We start from the raw sequence: 24,278 nt of genomic DNA on the forward strand, positions 1-24,278 counted from the left end.
ACAACTTGGTAATGGGTCTTTCCAGATAGTTCGTCTTTGTCTTGATGCGAACTGACCGCAGAAGTCCTCCTTTATCAGGAACAATGTCCACAACTTTACCCATTAACCAAGAGTTGCGTGGAGCAGAGTCATCCACGATGAGGACGACATCTCCTGGAAGAAGGTTCCGTCTTGTTCTTTGCCACTTCTGCTGCTCTTGTAGTTGAGGCAAGTATTCCTTTAACCAACACTTCCAGAAGAGATCCGCCATATATTGCACCTGTCTCCATCTTCGCCGAGCGTAGACATCATTCTTGGAAAACACTCATGGTGGCAATGAAGGCATGGTCTTTAAGAGAAGAAGATGATTTGGAGTTAGTGCTTCCAGGTAGTGGGCATCAGTAGAGGCTTTGGTTATAGGTCGACTATTGATGATAGCCTCAACTTCGCAGAAAACTGTCCGAAGACTTTCCTCATCAAGACTCTGTGTTCTCAAAACAGAATTTATCACTTTCCAAACAGATTTAATAAGACTTTCCCATGCACCTCCATGGTGTGAGCCAGTAGGAGGATTGAAAGACCATTTTATTCCTTTCTGAAGGAGAGTGTTATTGATTAGAGCTTGATTCCATCTTTCAATTTCTTTTCTTAACTTGCGTTCAGCTCCTATAAAGTTGGTTCCATTGTCAGAACGCAGCTCCAGCACTTGACCACGTCTAGCAATAAATCTTCGGAGACCATTGATGAAGGAATCAGTATCCAGTGATGACAACATCTCAAGGTGAACTGCTCTTATTGCCATGCAGGTAAAGATGACTCCATATCGTTTCAACAGGCTCCTTCCATGCTTAATTTCAAAGGGACCAAAACAATCCACACCCACACAAGTAAATGGGCGTTTGTCTGGATACACTCGCTCCTGTGGAAGGTCTGCCATCCTTTAACTTCCTGGTGCAGCATGGAGTCGTCAACAAGTCATGCATTTTGATAGAGTCTTTCTGATTGCAACGCTGGCACCTGGGATCCAATACTTTTGACGCAGTTCCGCCAGCATATGATTACGTCCACCATGGCCTGTCTGACGATGTATATGGCGCAGTAAAATTTCGGAGATGTGAAGGTCTTTAGCCAATATAACTGGGTATTTAGCTTCAGCAGGCATAGCTGCTTTGCTTAGCCTTCCGCCAACTCTTAGTACACCACTTTCAAGAATAGGATCAAGCTTATAGAGCTGGCTTGTTTTCTTCACACCTTTACGTTTCTGTAAACTTGTTATTTCCTCTGGATATCGCTTTTTTTGACAATAGCAGATGATGGCACTCTCAGCTTTTCCAAACTCCTCCACTGATAAGGCTCCCAATGCAACCTTTTTCTTGAACACATTAATTTCTTTCTTCAATCTTTCTTGAAATTTAACATCATCAAGTTTGGAGTTTGCAAGGTCCAACTTCAGTTGTGCTCTCTTCTGAGCCAGTTTGGACAGCAATTGTTTAAACCTGAGTAGCCACCCAACCATTGTTTTCAGTTTGTCCCAAGAGGAAAATGAATGAATGAAGTCCATAATTGGATCCACTTGTTCATTAGTGCATGTCGCATTAACAGAAACGAATGTCTTGACCTCTGGATCTTCTAGATCCTCCAGAGCAAAATGACTAATGTCCTCAGGATTTACAGGCCATTTCCATTCAGGGTCATGAAGAAACTTTGGTCCAGACACCCAGGTATTAGCCTTCAAAAGAGACTCCACACTTGTTCCTCTGGTTGCCAAATCTGCTGGATTAATACTGGTAGCAGTGTACCTCCACTGTAAGGGGTTTGACAAATTGAGTATCTCTCCAACTCGATTTGTCACAAAAGTCTTAAACCTCAATCTTTCATTCTTGATGTACTTCAAAACTGAAGTACTATCAGTCCAAAATACTGAGTTTTGTAGTTCCATTCTTAACTCCTTCAACAGCTTATCCATACGGCTTGCAACCACTGCAGCAGTCAACTCCATGCGAGGGATGGTGATGGGTTTCAGTGGAGCTACACGGGCTTTACCCATTACAAATGCACAATGCACTTGTCCATCAGCATTACACTGCAACAGGTAGCTCACTGTTCCATATCCATTCTCGCTTGCATCACTGAAATGATGAAGCCCAGAGTTCCCCACTCAGGAAGGTTGGGGAACTCTGAGGTTCTGGCTGATATTAAAGCTCAGCTGTTGTACCTGGCTCCCGCTCAGCAGGATGACATATGTGCCCTGCTTCAAGGTTTCCCCTCTCTGTTTGGTGATGTTCCATCTAGAACTTGTGTGATCGAACATGATATTGATGTGGGTGCTGCAGTTCCAGTGAAGCAACATGCTTATCGCTGCTCCCTAGAGAAACGGGAACAGATGAAAAAAGAAGTTTCTTTGCTGGAGAATGGACTGGCAAAGTCCAGCCACAGTCCATGGAGTTCCCCATGTTTGTTAACTGCGAAAGCTGATGGTACTCTACGATTTTGTACTGATTTCCGTAATGTGAATGTGGTTACAGTGCCTGACTCTTTTCCTCTCCCTCGCATGGAAGACTGTATTGACAGTGTTGGTCCCGCGGCATTTATCACCAAGTTGGATCTGTTAAAGAGATATTGGCAAGTTCCTTTAACCCTGAGAGCCTCTGATATCTCTGCCTTTGTGACTCCTGACCACTTCCTCCAGTATACTGTCATGGCTTTTGGAATGAGAAATGCTCCTGCCACCTTCCAACGTCTTATGCAGATGGTATTGGGAGATGTTCCCCACTGCAAAGTATACCTTGATGATGTGGTCATCTTTTCCAATGACTGGGATGAGCATGTTTCCATTTTGAAAACTGTGTTTCAAAGGTTACGTGGAGCATCTCTAACGCTTAACCTTGCAAAATGTGAATTTGGAAAGGCCATGGTTACCTACCTTGGCAAGAAAGTTGGCCTTGGGCAGGTGCGTCCAGTGGAGGCTAAGGTGGATGCGATACTGGCATATCCTGTCCCGTTAACAAGGCGTGATTTGAAACGTTTTCTAGGAATGGTTGGCTATTATCGATGTTTCTGGAAGAACTTTTCTATTGTGGTTACTCCCCTTACAGCTTTGTGTAGCCCTGCAGTCCCTTTTGTGTGGACCAGTGAGTGTGAAGAGGCTTTCCTTGCAGCTAAATCTCTTCTCTGCAGTGCTCCAGTCCTGGCTGCTCCTAATGTCACTAAGCCATTCAAGCTGGAAGTGGATGCGTGTGCTAAAGGTGCTGGTGCTGTTCTACTTCAAGACGGTGAGGATGGGGTGTGCCATCCTGTAAGTTACTTTTCTGCTAAGTTCAAAACTCACCAGATGAATTATTCCACCATTGAAAAGGAAACTCTTGGAATGCTGTTGGCCTTACAACACTTTGAGGTGTATGTTGGTTCTTCTTCTCCAGTGACCGTGTTTACTGATCATAACCCCATTGTGTTCTTGTCACAGATGTACAACCACAACCAAAGGTTGATGCGCTGGTCATTGATGGTACAGCGATTTAACCTCATAATTAAGCACAAGAAGGGTTCGGAGAATGTGGTGGCAGATGCCTTATCCCGTGTGTATGGTTGATCTTAGTTATAGAGGCTGGTGAGCTATTTGGTATAATTTTTATTTGTTTTCTTTCTTCCCAGGGCTTGGATTTTATGGGAGGGGGTGTTACATGCAGTGGTGGCTGCATGTGGGATTCCTCCCAGTTCGGGTTGCTGCTGAGCTCCGGCGGGTTAAGCAGGCCCAGCTGGTTTCACTCTGTCTCTTGATGAGCAGAGTATAAAACTAGCTGGGAAACTGACTTTCGGGGCCTCTTGGCCAATTGGGCAGCATGTGTGCTGCAGCTTTGTGGTGCTGCAAATGAGGATTTTGGTCTACTAGAAACCCTGGTTTTCATTGTTATTCTTCCTTTTCTTTTCTTGTAGGTTTTCATTTTCATCTTTGAGTTTTCTCTGGATCCCCCAGAATAAACCCTTTAATTTTACCCTCCTGGTTTTTGTCTCTTAATTTTTCCTGGCTTATCTATTGTTACAGCCCCCCCCCCCTCCAAAACCCCTAGACTGCCTTGGGGATGTAACACATGACAGTCAGTTCCAGCTGCTGTATGTACAAATGTATCTGCATCCACATTCAACATTTGAGATCTTTTATTTTCATGCTCAAAATATGAATTCATGCCATCAGATCTAATCTGTGCAGCACTAGTTACTTGAGAACAGACAGAGCCCTGAAACACCTTAACTTTAGCCATTGAGGCTGCAAGTTCAATCTCCAAATCCAGTTCTTCTTTCTTTTTCCTTAGCTGTTCCTCCTGCTCCTCTAAAGCATGTTTTTGTTTCAACAGTTTGTGTCGTGCCTTTAATGCAGCCATATCTGCTTCTGCTTTAACACGAGCTGAAAATGTAGAAGACACAGAGGACTTAATTCTTGATGAACGACTTCCTCTAGACCTTCTGCTGTCAACATTAGAAACACTGTCACTTGGCTTTACATCATCCTCAACATCAGCATTTTCATCACACTCTAAATGCTCTTTATTCACGCAGAGATCAACACTGGACAATTGAGCCTGATTTAATTCAGCTTCTTCACCCATTTGAGCTGCATTGTTGAGTTGTTCTGCACCTGAAAGCCATTTTTCAACTTCTTGTATAAATTCAGAATTATATTTACACAAGCTTGAAAACCAAGTGTTTTGTCTTTCTTGTTCTTCAGCAGGAAACAGTGGAATAACAGACTCATACAGCTGTTTTGCATTTTCAAGCATTAGTTTTAAATCATCACAGTGAGACTGAACACTCAAGATTTTCTTCATTTTTCATAAGCTCTTTAATAATGTTTATTTCTCCTTTAATTTTATGAACCTTTGTTTTGAGATCCTTTTGAAGCTTCTCAATTTTATTTTGTAATGCTTTGACAGTTAATTTTGGTTGTCTTTTTTCATCTTTACCGCTTACAACGGAACTCGATTTAGATCCAGCTGACTCCATTTCCCGTTGTTTGGTTTTAACAACTCCTCTTCAGACAAAGCGATTCAGTGTATTTGTCCATACCTCAGTTCCAGGGAACTTGATTGAGCTGCAGTGAAGGAATCTCATTCAATTAACTGATGACGCAGTGCTGCGTGCTCCATTACCGCTTCCAAACTGTTCCAAGCAGAAGCGAAGAATCCAGACTTGCCTTTCCAATGATCCGCTCATTCGATTGTCTTTCTGTTGACGATAAATGTGCGGCAAACTAGCGGTATTGTAGAGGGCCGCACTGGGTTAACGCGGTGAATTTCTAAATGTCCGACTCGTGCTTCATTATACTCCAAGGCTTTGAACAGCAAGGTCCTGTGACACACTGTCTTCATCAGCATCCTGTAATAGCAAGAACATTGTGCATATCAGACAATACAGCCAAAGGAGAAGGTTCCATTTCCCAAATTGCTTACAACTGTTTGGACAAGAAAATCTGGAGTTTGTCAGACGTTGCTTGTAATGCACTCTATTTATGTCAGTGTTTTAGACAAATCTGAGATAACACTAAAAAAAACGCACATAATTTAAAAATGAAAAAAAACCCAAATATAAATCAATCATAATAATATATTATATTATTATAATATAATCAATTATACAATGATGAGCTGAACAGTTACAAATATTTCTAAATGAAGTTTCTGAAATTAAATCAATCCATTACACTATTATTTCTTCCTGGCACTGTCTTGATGAATATCTTATTCTGCATTGCCTCAGTCTTTCTGTAAAAATGTCTTTGTATTCACAAAGCAGCGTCATGTCCATCATTTCTTAGCTCGCTTTTAGGGACAAATTGCAAAGACTTAAAAAAAATCAAGTTATGGCTAGGTAAAGCATTCTTAGGAAAAAAATTACATAAATTACTGACAAGTTTTAAATTATGCCAGTTGGTGAAATCAAATTGAGATAGCATTCTGCACTAGCACTTAAAAATTCCTTAATGGAAAATAAAAATTTAAACACACTTAACAGAGGACAATGATATAGCTTGCCAAGAACTACTGGGAGAAATACAGTTATGACTATTTTGTGATTTGACTTTCCAACGAATACCAAGTAGAAGAGATGAGAGAAATCACCTACTTTATATTTTAACATCTACTTCAACTTACATCGTACTCTTTTAAGAGTTGATCTGTAGATTCCCCAAGGTACAGCATCAAACATCGAATGATAACATCTCTGGTCATGTTGATGTCAGGATTGCTTGGAGTCTGAAACGAAAAAAATAAACAGCAGGTGGTTTATATTACTGTTAATAAGCTCAAGGATCCTTCCTGTGCTGCCTTGGGGACCAGTGTAATAAAACACTACTGAAACAAATTCTCATGCGATTACTTCATATTCCATTTATAAAGAGAATCACAGGCTAACCTCCAGTAAATTTAAGTAATGATATTCCAGAAGTTTAAACACAAAATTTTGAGAATAAAATATTAGCAACCATAATGCTCAATGAAGGATACCTTGAGTAGGACAGCCTGCAATCTCAACCCCATGTTTCCGCCCTTGGAGTGGAAGAGGTTCAGAAGTAGAGGAGTATATTCATCCAGTTTGGACATGAACTTTGATTCAAGATGCACCATTGTGATTCTGTGAAACTCATCCTGGATCTGAAAGACAAATCATGAAACCAGTTTTAAAGCCTCAAATATTACAAGCATACATACTGTTCTTACGACATTTTTCAAAAGCAAGAAGATGGATCAAATTTGATCTATAAAATAGATGACAGTAACGTAACACATTTTGTATCAAATAGCTAAATGCAGAATCACAAATGCAATCCTTCACATTGACTAGGAATATTTCTGATTAGCATGCACTTATAACTCACGTGAGATGTTCCAAATAGAGCGGGCCATCTGGCTTTGATGTCCTCTATACTGGGTGATTGGCTTAAAAAAACAAACATCCGTTACACATCCCTGCAAGAATCGCACCATAATCATCTTAATTTTTTCAATGAAAATAAGAAAACAATTATACAAAATTATATTTCCCTCAGAAATTGCAAATCATGTCGCAACTGTAATGTCACTGAAAAGATCATCACAATTAAGTGTTTTTTCAAAATCATCCAGCTCTATAATATACCAACTATGGATGAATCCAATCCCACTTCAAAAAATGAACTATCGTTTTAAAATGTTAGACAAAAATATGAAACAGATTTTAAGGTAATATGCACATCAACAAATGCAAAACAATAAATATTAAAATCAAAGATGCCCAAAACGGACTAACGAAACATTTCTCTCACTCTCTCTGTGGCAGATCAGAGTCAGTACGAAGCTCTACGTACTGATTTCAACCCAACATTCAGCATCTCACTGTAACTGTTTATCTGTCAGTGTGAGCTGCAACCACAGTTTGAAAGCATAACGTTTTTCCGAGAAAATAGGAAAAAACGAGGAAGCCGTTTGTGCCATCTGAATGTAACTAACATAACGTTAATGGATTGCCTCAGTGAGAGCCGGTGAACTTGGGTTTAGCAAAACAGCAGCCATTGTGCTCAAAACACAATAACAGACTTTCGATGAAAATAACGCCAAATTAAAAGAAGAAAGAAGAAACAGCGCACTTTGTCTCAAAATGTAACTATGCAAAACGGCTGATTTTTCTTCCGAAATGTGTAACGTTATAAAAACTGATTAGAAATCTGCTTTTAACATGCTACTTGAGTAAAAATGTTACTTGAGTACATTTTAATTGTAAAAACTAAATGCAGTAACTTTAAACGATTAGCCTCCTCACCGTTGAAAACAACGTCTGTTCCTCCATTATGGTGCCCAAACATGCTAGCTAGCTTGTTAAGGTGGGGGAGGGTGAGCTTGGGCTGAGGCCAAAAAACTAAATTAAATAAAAGAGTAGCTTGTATTCTACGGCCACTATATAACGGTATTACGTTAGTCACATTAAATTGTGACATTGAGACTACTTTTTCAATCATTGCAATGCATTTAGTCAAATCAAAGACGACTGTAGACTGACTTCAAATAACTTAATTGACTTGCTGTACAGTAAAGTTGCCATGTTTGGTAATTTGCAGTAACTTAAGACAATGTTTAACTGCTACAGACACTTGAATTGTTTAACTAAGAACAATTAAAACATGCCTTACCTTTAAGCAAACGGTAGTCCATGAAATGCCAAGCAGATTCGATGTTCCTGTGATGAAAATGCCTTGGGCGGGAAAAATCAAGGCCTCTCAATAAGTAAAATTTATCAATTTTCTGCACTTTTGACTTTACCAATGAAAATAAATAAATTCTACTTATTGTTTTTCTGCTGATTTTATTTAAATAAAAACAGAGTAAAATGCAATTAAAAAATATTCAAATTTGGTTAATTCAGCTCAGTGAGATTCCAAACTGCACACAGTCTTTTTTATTATGTATAGTTTGCTCTTATTTATTTAGTAAATATTAATTAACCCTGATCACAGTTTTTTCAGTGAACACACAAGCAGCTCAGAAGTGCGCTTTGCTTGGTTTATTTCATTTGTGAAGTCAGGCAGATTTCAACTTCGATCGAAGAGTAAGGATGGGTGGGGTGGGGCTCCCCCCGCCCGCTCCCTTTAGAGAAAAAAAACCGAGCTCGCGCTGTTGCTGAGTTAACGGTCGCTCAACAGCAGCGCGAGCACCTGTTTCAGCTAAGCTAGCATTAAGTCGTCTCTACTAAGAGCTGAGAGAACAAACCATTCAGTCTGTTAACAATGATCTTCGAACATAAAACACACACACACACACACACATATATATATATATATATATATATATATATATATATATATATATATATATATATATATATATATATACATACCTTTGAATTTTGTGGACGGATTTTTTTGTTTTCTATCCAGCGTTTCTCAGCGTCCCGAATGACCTGGAGACTTTCTGTTATATGTATACATAAAAGCAAAAGAACAGTACAAGTATTGAATAAGAATCAAGAAAAGTGATATATTTCATTCATTTGTGTTTAGTGAGAAAAAGGACACATTACTAAAAATATGTTCTTACCATTTACTTTGAGAATCTGAGCCGGAAAGGCTTTCCAACCATCCTTAGGTGGTTTCTTCCCAATGACCCCATGTTCCACCCAGCCGATCCTCTTCGGGTCAAAAAGCATTTTTTTGTTTTCCACAAATGTGTCACTGCCCACACTGACCTTATTTTCTTTAACCCACCTGATTAAAACATACATATTTTCTTTTTAGTTCTGCTACCACAAAAAAGCTTGCAGCCTCAGGTACGATTTCTTTTCTACGTAATAGTGATGTGTCGGTCGCGAACGATCCGGCTCTAAGAGCCGGCTCTTTGAATTGAACGATTGGAACCGGCTCCACAATGGGAGCCGTTTCAGGATCCTATTTGGGAGCCGGGTTTTTTTCTACAGTACATCGCTGTCTCTCCGCCTCCCTGTCGTTGTGCTTGTGCTCTGCAAGTGCCAGAGCCGATAGTTTTTCCCCACATCGTTTTTTTTTTGTCCCGCGGTGCCTCGCTGTCTCTCCCCTCCTTCTCCCTCTCCTTGCACGTTTTGCTCTTCTGCCAGTGCTAGAGCGGAGAGTTTTTTTCCCTCGGTCGGTCCACTGCCCTCATGTCAAGCCTGTGCTCCACATATCTGACCAATCACACATAGTTTCAATTAATAATGTGGCGGGAAAACACTGAAAAAAAAGTTTATCTCCACTTTTTTTGTGGAAACGGCAGGCAATTGGCCAAGCTGTATAGCGTTCGTTGGCAGGTGTTTATGTACAGACACTCACTCAGCGGTCAAGAAGCACGACAGAAAGAAGGGGAGTCAGTGTGAGAACTGAATAGGTGAAAATAAATGAGTGACAGAAAACGGAGCAAGATTTGGACTCATTTTAATGCTACATCAAGCTCCAGGGCAGAGTGCAGACTGTGCAAAGTCAGCATTTCCTATCGTGCAGGCTCGACAAACAACCTGCACATGCGGACATCACACGCATCGGTATTGCTATAGCATTGTTATGCGGCATTTTTACTCATCATAAGTGCTTAACAATGTCAATAATGAAACAAAATATTACAAAATTAGGTTTAAGCTATTAATTAATTAATAATGTCAAAAATATATATGGGGAGCCGTTTGAGAGCCGAAAGAGCCGGCTCTCCACAGTAAGAAGAGCCATTAGAGCCGCATCTCGAAAAGGAGCCGAAAATCCCATCACTATTACATAAACTTGCGCGAGATTTACATATATGTAATGAGGAATTCGAGACGTCAGTAAAATGAAACATGATTGGATGGGCATTTCAGCTCATCCAATCACAGATTAATTGTATGCAGATAAGTATAAGCTAAATACCATTGGAAGCGGTACTGACCCTATTACATTGGTTAACAGCAAAACTCACAACAAACACATTTTCACTTGATTTAACTGTTTTGATATCTTATGGGAGAACCGAAAAAAATCAAATGGAGTCTTCAAGAAAGAGAAGCAGGATTTATAAAAAAATACTTGCGAAATGACACGGTACCTCTGCCCCGCACAACAAGTTGGCGTTGGAGAACAAGAGAGTAACGGCATCCGCGGATCTGCTTGTGCTAATGCTAAAGATTTTTTGTAAGGTCTTAATATGCATTGTTCAATTTTTAATAAACAAAAAAAAATATTTCAATGTTAAAAAAATAAAAATTGAATTACATTACAGATGGGTGTGAGTTGTCATGTTCTCTGTTTTCTGTGTATTTATTTAGAGTTTTCTGTGTCCCCAGTCTCCGTGTTGTCCTGTCTTCCCCTTGATTGTTCCCAGGTGTGTCTCGTTCTGTGATTACCCGCTGTGTATTTAACTCCACCTGTGTTCCTTGTTCCTGGTCGGGTCCTTGTCAATGCGTCTAATGTGCGTGCTGCCTGTTGTTTGGACTGTGTTTTTCTTTATTAAATTCAACTATTCATCTTACCTGGGTCTACAGCATCTGCCTCACCCTCACCGCACCACTTCGTGACATGAGTGTTTACTTATCAGATGTATTCCATTGTTGACATATAACATTTCAAAATATTAAATGTGAATATATATGTTGTACATTCATTAAATATATCTTAAATGTATAACTATAATACATTCAAGTACTTAAAAATATTGAGAAATGTGGGTATGACAGGCAATTTAATGATATTGACATGTGAAAAAAATTATGTGATCACAAGATGCAAGGAACATTGAACACATGAACAAAATACTTCACCACATGTGGAAAATATGACCCACATGTGGGAAATGGGAATCACGTGATTTTTTTTGTGGATTATGTGATCACATGTGATTTTCATGGGATTTTTTAAACAAAAAGAAAATGTTTATTAGAATGGCTATCAGTCACATCTGTATCTCCAATGATTTGAGGTGTTTCCCAATTTTTTTTTTTTTATCATTAAAAGATTCGGAAATCAATTTTAAATAATATTCAGATATAGTTTTTTCTATTAGGAGGTCAAGGAAAAGCAATCTTAGTCCTATAGCACATTTTCAGGAACAAGTCAATTCAATGTGCTTCACATGATTAAAAGGAAAATAAAACAATAAGCAAGCTAAAACATTACAAGTAACAAAGCCAGGGAAATAAATGAAAGGTTAAAAGAACAGACCTTTTGATGTTCCAGTTATTTATTGGAAGGAGCTCTGAACAAATGCTAATTTATTCTTGATTTAAAGCATTTCTGATGTTTTTTTTTTAAAAGAATTTCTAGATTAGGGGAGCATAAAAACTGAATGGATGCTGCTTTCTATATTTGGTTCTGGGGAAATAGAGATACAGAACCAGAATACCTGATTGATCTGGGAGGTTGCTAAATTAGTGATATAATAGTTGTCAATTGATCTATTTAAATGTACAGAAATTGGTAAGATTTTGTGTTAGTAAAAATAGGGTTGTCCTTGTAAATATTTTCTCAAGCAAATGCTGTGGCAGCCAGTGACTGTGTCAGTTATTTATGTGTTGACTTGTAGAGACACTGACATAGTTCTCTTTTCCTGGCTTGAAAATACGTGTGTGACAATCCTGTGTCCTCAGGACAAGTCTGGATGTTTTCAGTTTCAACATTGATTGTGTGGAAATAAATTATAAAGATTTTATCCCAAAACGTTCCTTTTGATTTTAGGTTTTTGAAACGTTTCTTTTAGATTACACACACGCCCACACAACCTCCTCTCATCCCACACACAGTTATTACTGTAGCATTTTTGAGTAATAAGACAAACAATGTATTAGAGCTGTTTGTCTTGTAAAGTTACTCAGAATATAATTTACTATGAATTGACACTTTATGGATGGATTTTGAAATGAGTCATATAACTCACATTTTTGGATTAAAATGTTGCCATTACAGTGAACTGCAAGTGTTTGTTTACAGGGGTGGTACGCTTCTAATTCAATGGGACGGGGTATTAGTCCCTCAACCAATCAGCCTATGCCTTCACTGGAACAGGCGCTGTGAAGGCGGGACTAGATGCTCTGTCAGCCAATAGGCGCTAACCATCCTCTGAGCTTAGTGAAGTTAGCAGACGGGTGCCAGTCTGGTCTGTAGCCACGATGGATGCAATAGCATGCTTTCTGATGGTCCTTCTGTCCTGGACAAGGTTACATGATATTGACGGTAAGAGTCATGGAGATTTTGGAGCTGTTCGTTCCGCTTTGAAGTGTACTTGTGGGTTTCGCTCTCTGCCCGGAGAGCTTCGCTAGTAAAGCTCTTTGTTGAAGAAGCCCGTAAAACGTGGAGTGTATGCAACTAAGATGGCGCAGGGTCTGTGGCCAGCCCGCTGCCGCCTGTCTCAGGAATGTTTATTGTCTGGCTGATTGGGGGGGGGACAAGCAGGGAGCTTTAATCAAACCCGGAGTTAAAAGCCGTGTTGCTGTTCGCGCTGTGGCTAAACTGGCCGGTGTCTGGACTCAGTTCGCCCACAAAGAGCGTTCGGGTCCGCTGTTGTTCAGGGGAGTTGTCGGCAGTTTAGCTAACACAAAGTTGTCTGGATTTCTCATGTGATGTTTGATTCTGTGAGGTAGAAGTTGCTTATTGACTTTGTGGTCGGATCGTTGCTTCGGGTAGACATTTCAGCTCCAGATATTGCTCTCGAGACATGAATACCTGCGTGTGTGTGTATAATTCAGTGCGAAGCGATTGTTTCTAACTTACCGCAGTTACTCATTTCACATCTCTTCATTTCACCCTGCCGCGTTGTTGTGGAGATTGCAGAAAGCTTTGAGTGCTCTTTGATATCCAACGAGCTATTAAATAATTATTACTGTTTACACATGAACCAGTTGTTACTGTTTAATACCCACCAGAGGGCTGATTTTCAGCAGGTTTCCTTGTTCAGTTCGGCTCTGAGCTTATTAACCACTGAGTTGAAGTTAGCTTCTGATTGGACTAAAGCAGGTGCTTCCAACTCATCTTCATTTTGAGCCATATCAAGGTATTTAATGTTCTCAAAGGACCGGCTATTACAGAATGTATTGATAAAACCCATTAACAAACTTAAAATGTTAATAAATACCGGTAATAGTGCTTGTTAAAATGAAATAATACGGAACTTTTTTCACATTGGTGTAATTTGGTACTAAGCAGATAAAAACTGTTTTGACTTGGTTGATAAACAATGTTTAAGCATGTTACTGTTTTCATGAAGGTTCTTATATGTGACCCTGCATCTTTAGGTTAAATGCATAAGACTATTTGAAATAGGCCTTTTATGTTTTTACAGGATAGAGTAATGTTTCACAGATCATGTTTTTGTTTGCAGAATATACTAGGTTTTAATCTAAACCAGAATAAACAGTTGTTGTGTCCTAAAAAAACAATGAAACAGGCCAAGATCTGCCTGTCAAATGTTTACATCAGCACTCTGGAGATATGTTGGTTTAATTTCACTGTAAGTATTGATCGTAGGATCCCAACCAGTGATCTCCTCCCAGTAGAACCTGTTGGTAATCCCAGTGAACACACACATTTCTGTAAGCGTGGATCTCTGTGGACAATGGAGAGCAGAGCCTGGTTTGCTCTAATTTAGCTGGAAGAGTATGGAGACTGTGAAGGGTCTGGCGTTATCTGGGTTATAGATGAGCAACATTTAATTTCCTTGGAGATAAAATAAGTGTCTGCATCTCAATCTGGTCACATTCCAGTGGGTGGTTTACACGATGCTGAGGAGTTTTCCCTTCTCCAGACCCAACGTGCCTCACATGAACATGTATACTAAGAGACAGTATAAATTTTCTCTAACTAATTTGGAGACTAACATGTTTCCTTTGTGTAGAGAGAAAAAGAGACGGGGCGGGCGAGGAAGCGTCAGCATGAATGGAGGAGGGAGGTTTTCCATCAGCAAGCAGAACAATCTCAGTCAAAGCAGCTGCTGGCTGGCTCTTCAATGAACCAAATTGTTGGTTCAATTTAGGGAGGGAGGGAAGGAATTCCTCGTCTTTGTCCAGCATCAGGACTGTCACGGCAGGTTGGTGCGTGGCAGCATGGAGCTCAGCCATCTCCACCTGACTAGAGCCCAGTGTGCTGTCTCTGATGAGGACAGAGCCAGGAGATGCTGCCCTTATTTGAAGCATCAGATCTCTGCTGGCCCCACCGTCACGTTCTGCTCAGCACCACACCCTGCAGCAGCACCAGCACTCACACACACACACACAGCATCGGTGGGCTACATGGGATTCTCCTCATGCTAACACAGACTGCTTCTAGAGCTACCAGAGAGGAACTGCTCCTGTAGATGTCCAGAGAATGACTCACGTCTGGCTGACTTCCTCTGTTTGCACCATGTCATTACTTCATTCCTCTGCACAGTCAGCTCACTGCTGAGCTGCTGTCCTGGACCAGACGATTAATCGAAAGAATAATTAATCGAGTAATCGGATAAATTTTTTTTGATGAAATAAAATATCGGTAAATCTAGCATAACAGCAGTGTTACTATCAACATCAGTCTAATTTTTCATATTTGAGCATCCCTAACAATCACTTTTCTGTAGTTTAGAAAATTAACAATAATAGCTCACTTTCTTAGTTAACCTGAAGAAAATTTATACAGAAATCTGAAATTATATTCAATTTAATAATCATGAGGCAGGCCTACAAATACGCTTATAAAAAATGTCAATGCTCCAGCTTTTAGTTTATGTATTCATCTTCAGTCAATTTAATAAATGAACTCTCACTTTGCCCAGCCATTTATAGCTCTTGTGTCCATATTAAAAACCGGAACATTTTATGCTAAATAATAAAACATAATTTAATGAAGCGTTGAGGCAGATAAATTTTCCTCGAGGAATTTTAATAATCGAGGTACTCGAATCATTCGAGGAATTGCAACAGCCCTAAATACAAGCACGCTCTCTAAAAGATCAATAAACTAATTTCTACAGAACATTTAACACTGGAACTTGGAAGATATTTTAAATATTCAAAATACATAAGCAGACTATAAATAAATAAAATAGATTATGAAGTCTCTGTAAACAAACTTACCCTATAAAATATACTGGCTAAACTGCCAGGTAGGACTTTAAATGGGAAAAAAGTGCAAACTTACTGTGTGCTGGGTGTCAAATGTTTGCAGGATCCTTTGAAAATCTGGTTTATTAATTAGATTAAAGGGCATCATCTGTTCAGGGATTAAGCAACTTGTCTTGGTGCACACTGTTTCATTGTTTGTATTTAGTTGTTGATTAAACACCTCAGTGATTGTGGACTGTCAGTAAGATGGTGAAAGCCCATTGTTTGAAGTTTTGTTCACCAAGCTGGTAAACATCCATTGGATGATTACAGTTTAGGTACAGATACATGTTTGTTGTGTTGCCGTGTTCAGTTGCTACAGTTTTACGACACAGGTTCATTCAGACTGTCACGTTCGGCTTTTAAACCAGCGTTTCTCTGACTCGCTCCTCCTGACCGGGCTTAATGCTGCACTCTGTACTGGACCATGAGCCTGGCAGGTAACTGATGCCAGAGTTCACTCATCCTTATGGACTCGGCACACGAGACCAGTGCCACTCCCTCTCCACTCATCTGCTATGGAACTTGTGTGGAGAGGTGACAGTTTCTTGTCCTTGAGCTTTTGCATGTAGATGCGCTTACCTGGGCACATCTGTTGAAGAATGTTAACTTTTGTTCACTTTTCTCGTGTTTACCCCGAGTGAATTTCTGCTACTGTTTGCCACTCGTCTTATGTTGAAATGGGTTTCAGTTTCCTTAGAGGTCTGACTTTAGGATTTAAAAAACATGGAAAGAGTCCAGGATTATTCCATTTCTGTTCCTTATCTCATTCTTTTAGTCTTTTTGGGATTCTTTTTCCAACTGAGCTCAAAACAAAGTGCTTTGGACTGGTTGTTGCTATGGTTATAGGCAGTTTTCAGATGTGATGCGTCTTCTGCAATAAAAGAAGAAAACTAAAAGTGATTTGATGTGGTGATCAGTAATGTGATGCAATAGCTCTTAGTGATCATGGGACATTTCATCTGTCTCAGTGGGGATTGTAGTCATGGTGCAGTTACAAGGTTGTAGGTTTGATTCCAGCTTGCTCATGTCACCTGTTGACTACCTGTGACCTCATCTGACTGCATCATGTGAAAGTAGATGAATATTTTTCTCATGTTATCTGGGATGTTTTAGTTTCTTCTCCTGGGAGACAACATTGCATGTGTTATGTGATTCTACCAAATGCTTGTGTTGTATAGCATTTTCCTTGTGTGTGTGTGTGTACGTGTGTGTCAGCACACTCAGTGTCTCAGAGTGGAGGAATGTCAGGCATGTGGGCGACCCCGGCTGCCTGTTGTCTAAGTGCAGGAACCACAACTAATTAGAAGGGTTTTCTAGATGCTAGTAGCTGCTGGATCCAAAGGGACAAATGCAATAATGAGGCCCAGGAGTAAATGAATGTTTGAGCTCCACAGAGACGGGCTCTCTTTGTAAAAGTTCAGGTAAGCCTGCTCCTACAGAAGCAGATATTGTTCTCATACTGGACACCTTTCATCAGATCAGATTATCCTTAGAATGGTTTTACCTTGACTTAATGCAGACTGAAGATAATTATTATTATGCTTTTTGTAGAAACCATATGCCCATTTGCTAGGTGTGGTTTACCTTGTTGCTGGGGTAACACCTAGCAACAACAGAGTTGCTAGGTGTGTTTCAGATCTCCTCCTCAGCTGATCATTTAGTGTTAATCTGGACATAACTGGGTTTTAACCTATTAGTTAATGTTCAATAGAATACATGTATCGTATGTGTTTCTGGTTGTCCAAACCTTCGTGGAAGGAAATGACAGCATGGCCGCCAGTGTTCCCTTTGACAAACACCAACTTAAGTCAGCTTCAATGTTGACAGCAAAGTGTGAAGCAGCTACTTCAGGGCCTTTAGTCAACCTGAACAAGAGGCTGACTGTGGAGGTCCTGGTGGGTGTAACAGAGACAACTTGGCTGAGGACAGAGGAGGACACAGTGGGACAGTGGGATGGCGCTGCAGGACCCAGACAGCCTGGGTGAACTACGACTCATCTGCCTCAAACATTCCCACTTCTGCTGCTCACATCCCACATTCCCTTCTCAATTCTGCCAACTTCTCTCTCTATGTGTAATTATGTGTGTGTGTGGGGGGGGGGTGTTCTTTAATTTCATTTGTCACTGACATGGATATTTGCACAGCATTTTAGAAATAATCTTTGAACATCCCAACAACCAGTCCTGTATCAGTTGGTGTGATGAAGCCAACAAGATGCTGCTGACGATTGACTCTGATTGGTCAGTTCTTAATGGAAGTTCTTCTATAGTGTTCCATTTGAGGACTAACCTGGTAACAGAAACCGGATCTGGCAAACCTGGAGACTCTAGGACAACATGAGGTGGATGTTTTAAAGAGGCTGCCTGGAATTTGTTTGACCTTATTTGTTGAATCTTTTTTCCCTTATAAAGTACTAAGTTATGCAAGTCTGTGTTGTGTGTGGGCTGGAGCAGCTGTCTATCCTTTAGGTCAGACTTCTGTATATTTATAAGAGGAGACAGATGCTCTACCTTGTCCTCCCCGGGCTGGTCCGTCCATCTGTCCTTCTCTTTGTCCATTGGTCTCAGCTGTTTCTCTTGACAGGCTGGATTTGTGATATTTAATAGTTTTCATAATGATTGGTTGGAACAATTGAAGCTCTCTGCAGGTACAGGAACTCCATATCCTCGTTTATTAGTGAGCTATTAAAGTTAGAGAGTAAAGGCTCACTGTAGAACGTCTGGGCTTTTTAAAACCAGACCCACTGTTGTCCTGTCTGGCTCCTCATCTGCACTCTACTCTGAATAAAGCAGTGTGTGGGCGGGGGTGAGTGGGGGTGTGTGTGTGTGTGTGTGTGTGGGGGGGGGGGGGTTGCGTGTGAGTATGTGTGTTATAAGGAACATCTGGTATGTGTTGCTCATCTTTCACTCCAGTTTGGACATAGGAGAAAACAATTGAGCAGAGCAGATAGCAACCTTACCGCTTCACTAGTTGTTTCGGTGGGAGTGAGGGGTGGATGGGGTCATGCGTGTCTGTGGCTGAGGGCCCCCATTCTCAGCATAAATCGATCACATCTAGTACAGACAAAGGTCTGACCAGAATGGGCAGATGGGGGTTGGATGGGGGTCATGGCCTATGGAAATTTTTTGAGGTTATAAAAGGCAGGCTGGTGCAGAGAAATGTATTCTTTCTTTTGCACACACAGATACTCTCATTTGAACACAATGATCACGAGTGTGTGTGTGTGCGCGTGTGGATGGGGGGGAGGGCACCATGTGCATGTCAAACTTTTAAATATGTTTCTCATTTATTTGTCCACATTTAGGCATCAGAATTAATAAAATTATCACGTTGGATTTATGACAAGATAATAGATTCAAATTAAGAACTTCAGTTTCATATATTTAATATGAATGTAACACTGGACGTTTAACAGCAATTAGAGCCTCTGGAACTAACGGTATGCAAGTAAATTGCCTCTTTGAGGCCTTTTTTTTTTTATCAAACTCATGTAAAGATTTGAATTGATGAATTCAAATCTTTTCAAGATGCTTGTGAGACATGCAAATTAATTAATTTGATCATCTGTTGAAGCAGCTAGAAAGTAAATTATTTTAATTAGGACTGTTGTAAACAATTATTTTAGTAATCGAGTAATCGAATAAAAAAATTTATAAAGTTAGATATTGGTACATACTGTCACATTGGCAGTATTAATATTGGATATCAACATAGGCCCAATTTTTTATATTTGTGCATCCCTAATAATTACTTCTCTGTAGTTTAGAAAATTAACTTGTAGCAATTATAGCTCAATTTTTAAGTTAACCTGGACGCAAATTATTCAAAAATCATAAATTATATTAAATTTAATAATAAAGCACACACAAAGTGTCACAAAGAGACTTCTAATAATTCTGCTTTTGATTTATGTCTTACTCTTCTGTCAGTTTAATAGATGAACTTTCACTTTGCCCAGACATTTATAGTTTTGTGTCCATATGAGCGACATATCTTTGGTAACTTCGTCACACAGAAACACATCTGCCAGCTATGTACCGCCACTCATATGTTGCGACCGGGATGGTAGGAAATTTATTTTTCTAAGTTTTTCACAGAACGCCTATTGGTCCTGTGAGAAATCAATGAAAATCCCTTTATTCACTTATTCATCAACAACTCATAGGCGGAAGTGAGAATGTGGCACAATGCAAATGATCATCCGTCTGGAATATGGTGGCTAAAACGTAAAATATAATTTAAGCTTTGAGGCAGATAATTTGCCTTGAGGAATTTTAATAATCACAGTATTGTAATCATTTGAGGAATTACTACAGCCTTACAAATTGTACCACCCAATGTTCTTTTATAAATAAAGTGGCACAGGTAAATACCATCCTTTTTACATGTTGAGACATGATTCTTGACATCCTTGTTCATCTAGAAGGGACAGAGCAGACTGGAGCAAGCTGAGATAGTTCATGGTTTGCAGCAAGATACTACAGTTCAGTCTGTTGTTGAAAGCATCATCTGTATCTGTATTTTGACAAACTAAGTTGCATGAGGGGCAGTTGTCTGAGCAAGTAGCATTGGGTCACACAATCTCTGTCATGACAAAGCTCAGCGTTCAGACAGACAGGAAGTGACTGATTCAGAAAGCCCAGACCATACACACACACACACACACGCACACGCCCACACACAGGCAGCACAGCACACAAACATCCATCGTAGCTGTTTGAAAGATTGCTCTGATGTGATGTGGTTAAGCCATGGCTCTGTATTGCTCTGATTATACAACATCTCCAGACTCAGTGGAATGTAACCAACAGCTAGTTCTACATTCCACATGATATAGAATGTGTTCTGCAGTGAACTCTCAAATAACACAAGTGCAGTATTAGAATAGCATGGAGTTTAGCATGTTTGTCACTCATTACAGAAAGGGGCTCATATTTTGTATGAATGTATCCTACATAGAGTGAAATATGTCAGTCATTTAAGTCTTGTTATTTTGGGGAATGTAGACGCTGAAAACCCAAAGTTTTTCTCTCCAGATGGCTATTGCTGTTTCCTCTTCATATGACCAGTGGTCAGTGGTCAGGCATCACATGATGTGAAGAACACAGTCACAGGATATAAACACTGTGGCATGATTTCAGCTTTCACTTCCTCATTAACTTGAGGCAGAGCATTTCTGAGTCCATTCATCTCTGCTTTTAGATAAAGGAACAACAGTGTGTTCTGAACACACACACACAGCAGCTTCAAGGACTTGATGTTACACTCTGCTCCTCATAGCTGAACTAATAACAATCCCATTAGAGGACTGGTGCACTTGGGACTCATTCAACAGAGAGTGTTGGAAGATGTCTGGACCAGCTTCTTCTGACTCTTCACTGAGATGTTAGAAAATGTTCTAGAGACAAGATGAGAGTTTCATCAGAGGCTTTTTGCTCTGAAAATGTTGGATTAGCAGTTTGAACACTTACGCCAGACTGCTGTTCTTAGATTTTAGTTCAGCATTCAACACTGTCATCCCATCACAACTCATTACCAAACTCACAGACCTCGGCATCAGTTCACTCATGTGTAACTGGTTGCTCGACTTCCTGACCAGTCGACCTCAACATGTCCGGCCGGACAACCACTTCTCATCCACCATCATCATAAACACTGGAGTGCCACAAGGCTGTGTGATGAGTCCCTTCCTCTACTCCCTCTTCACCTACGACTGCAGACCTGTCCATGGCTCTAACGCCATCATCAAGTTTGCAGACGACACCACGGTGATCGGCCTCATCAAAGATAATGACGAGGCCGCTTACAGGGAGGAGGTAGACCGTCTGGCTGAGTGGTGTGACAAAAACAACCTGCAGCTGAACACCGAGAAGACCAAGGAGCTTATCGTGGACTTCAGGAGGAACGCTGACCTACATCCACCCATCCACATTAAAGGGACAGTGGTGGAGCGTGTGGACACCTTAAAGTTCCTGGGAGTCCACATCTCCGAGGACCTGACCTGGACGACCAGCTGCTCCAAACTCATTAAGAAGGCGCATCAGCGCCTCTTCTTCATGAGGACCCTGAGGAAGAACCACCTGTCCTCAGAGATCCTCACGAACGTCTACCACTGCATCATTGAGAGCATCCTCACCAACTGTATTACAGCTTGGTACGGGAACTGCTCTGTATCCGACCGGCAGGCGTTGCAGAGGGTGGTGAAAACTGCCCAGTATATCGCCGGGGCACTGCTCCCTGCCATCAAGGACATCTACAGGAAGCAATGTTTGAAAAGGGCTGGGAAAATCACAAAGGACTCCACTCACCCAGCACACACACTCTTTTCCCTCCTGCCCTCTGGGAGTCGTTACAGAGGCCTACGGACCAGAACCACCAGGCACCGAAACAGCTTCTTCCCCACAGCTGTCACGCTTTTGAACGCCTCCTGACATAAAACATAAACTATAAGGACTGTACTCCCCTATCTTCTCATACCACAATAACACATGGACTATCCTCACACACACACACACATCACGGACTGTTTTCTTCACACACACATACAACCTGTAAATTTTTTCTGCCATTATTTATCTTGTATTATATTATATACATATATAATCCATTCCCTAACATTCTTGTATATTCTGTATAATCTGTGCATATAGCTCCCATATTTATATTTATACACAATATCTATATCTCTTTGCTATAACCCCTTATAGTCCATACATACATAGTCTTGTACATCTGTAAATAAATATTTATATCTCGTAGAGCACTTCTGGATAGATGCAAACTACGTCTCGTTGCTTGTACTTGTGACAGTGCAATGACAATAAAGTTGAATTCTATTCTATTCTAGACCAGGACGCTGCTTCTGCAAGCCTTTGCTACTGCCCTGTAATATCTGGCGATTCACCCTAACCTTAAGAGCCAGAGGTGGAAACCCCTGGTGGAGACCTCAACCTACACCTTAGTCCTAAACCTAATCCCTAACCCATAAACAGCATCTCTTCTTATGGGGTCTCCAGGTTTGGTCCCCACAATGTGGAATATTTTTTAGGAAAATGGCCTTTACACTATATCATAAACAAGGCCTCATGCACACACAGAGACACACATTTACATTGAGTCATAACCAGAAGACTTTAGCGGATGAAGCAGCAGCTAAGCAGTTGATGTGTTAAGTATGCAAACAGCTGAATGAAATCAATCTAATCTCCGTCCTTTTGCTCATTTCTGCCACACCTTCTATTTCATTTGCTCTCAGCTTCATCTGATTGGGCTGCCTCCACATAATGTGGTGTGAAGTGTCCTCCAGGGGACATGTGCAGCTTTGTGTTTATTACCAGGAGTCATGAAGCATCTCCATTCCCCCACTACAGCTAATGTGTTTGTGGCCAACCTGAAGCAGGCAGTATGCAGCAACCATTTAGCTGATTATGATGAGTGGGCTGGAGCGAGTGAAGGGGAAGCAAGATAAATGTATGTGGCAGTACTTGGGAGTGCAAGGAGCCTAGAAGATGACTGAAATGAAAAGTTGGGATGCAGTCTGTTCTAATCTAATCTAATCCATGGACTCTCAGCAGAGGCCAGGAAGCAGAGAGAAATGGTCAAACACAGTGAGTTGACATGGATCAAATCAATATCCATTTCATTCCTTCACCATAACACATAAAGCAGCCTAGGCCAGGGAAACAGGGGGATTTACAGTTTAGATCCTGCTGAAGAGTTTGTGGCCATTACTGTCAACGGAAAGCTCTGCTTAAGTGTTTTTACATCTCATCTGAATCCTTTATACATGAATTACCAGCAATATGTCTGCACTAAGAAGAGAAAAGAAATCAGGATTTCTATATTGGATTTATTTTATTAGCAGAAGGCTGTATAGTAGCCATTTGAGCAGCACAGCTGGCTGAGCTAGCAGGGACAAACCTCTCTGTCCTCACAGCGCTGCTCTGACATAACTGTCACATGATCAACCTCCTCCAATCCAAACGGCAACAAGTTGGAAATAAATATCAGTTTTTAATGTCGGTCCACTTTTATTTATCGGACCAATACCGATATGTCAACACTGATGTATGTGCCAATATTTTGTGTATCTCTACCAACAACAGCACTAGGTGAGTCTGAGCTAGTGGTGGGCATTTATCATATCGTTTTATTTTTTATACTGAAAAATTTCTTGTCATGATAAGAATTTTGATTTATTGTTGTCACAATAAATTTCAGTTAATGTTTAAAACACTGACCAAAATGCTAATTTTATTATTTTCTCCCCAAATTTCTTTATATATATATATATATATTTTTTTTTTTTACAAGATCATCAATAAAAATAAGTTTGTTTGCAAATATGATGAAATAAAGTCTCTGTGTTCAAATTAGTGATATAAATCACACTTCTTTAAATGTGCAGTGTCCTAAAGGAACCCATTTTAAATGGGAATGTTTTTCCAAGACCATCATTTATCTTTGTGAATGCTGTGCCTGCAGTTCGCTAAAATGGAAGTGGTAGTTTAAAAAAACAAAAAAAAACAACATAATTGTCATGTTCCGTGTTTTTCTGTGTGTTTATTTTGAGTTTCCTGTGTCTCAGTGTTGTCCTGTCTTCCCCTTGATTGTTCCCAGGTGTGTCTCGTTCTGTGATTACCCCCTGTGTATTTAACTCCACCTGTGTTCCTTGTTCCTTGTCGGGTCCTTGTCTTGCAATCGTCTAATGTGCGTTCGTGTTGTTTCTG

General features: G+C 40.3%; 1 protein-coding gene across 2 annotated transcripts in view; it reads left to right on the forward strand.

Annotated features, from left to right (window-relative positions):
• The first annotated feature begins 12,529 nt into the window (after window positions 1-12,529).
• tgfbr1b (transforming growth factor, beta receptor 1 b) overlaps window positions 12,530-24,278 on the forward strand; it is a 34,091-nt gene continuing 22,342 nt past the window's right edge. For both annotated transcript variants that reach the window (XM_028025884.1, XM_028025885.1), the window contains exon 1: window positions 12,530-12,649. In XM_028025884.1, the coding sequence (XP_027881685.1) occupies window positions 12,586-12,649 (64 nt within the window). In that variant the 5' untranslated portion in view covers window positions 12,530-12,585. The remainder of the gene's footprint in view (window positions 12,650-24,278) is intronic.

This window comes from Xiphophorus couchianus, chromosome 8 (genome assembly GCF_001444195.1).
Source record: "Xiphophorus couchianus chromosome 8, X_couchianus-1.0, whole genome shotgun sequence".
In the NCBI taxonomy this organism is placed as follows: domain Eukaryota; kingdom Metazoa; phylum Chordata; class Actinopteri; order Cyprinodontiformes; family Poeciliidae; genus Xiphophorus; species Xiphophorus couchianus.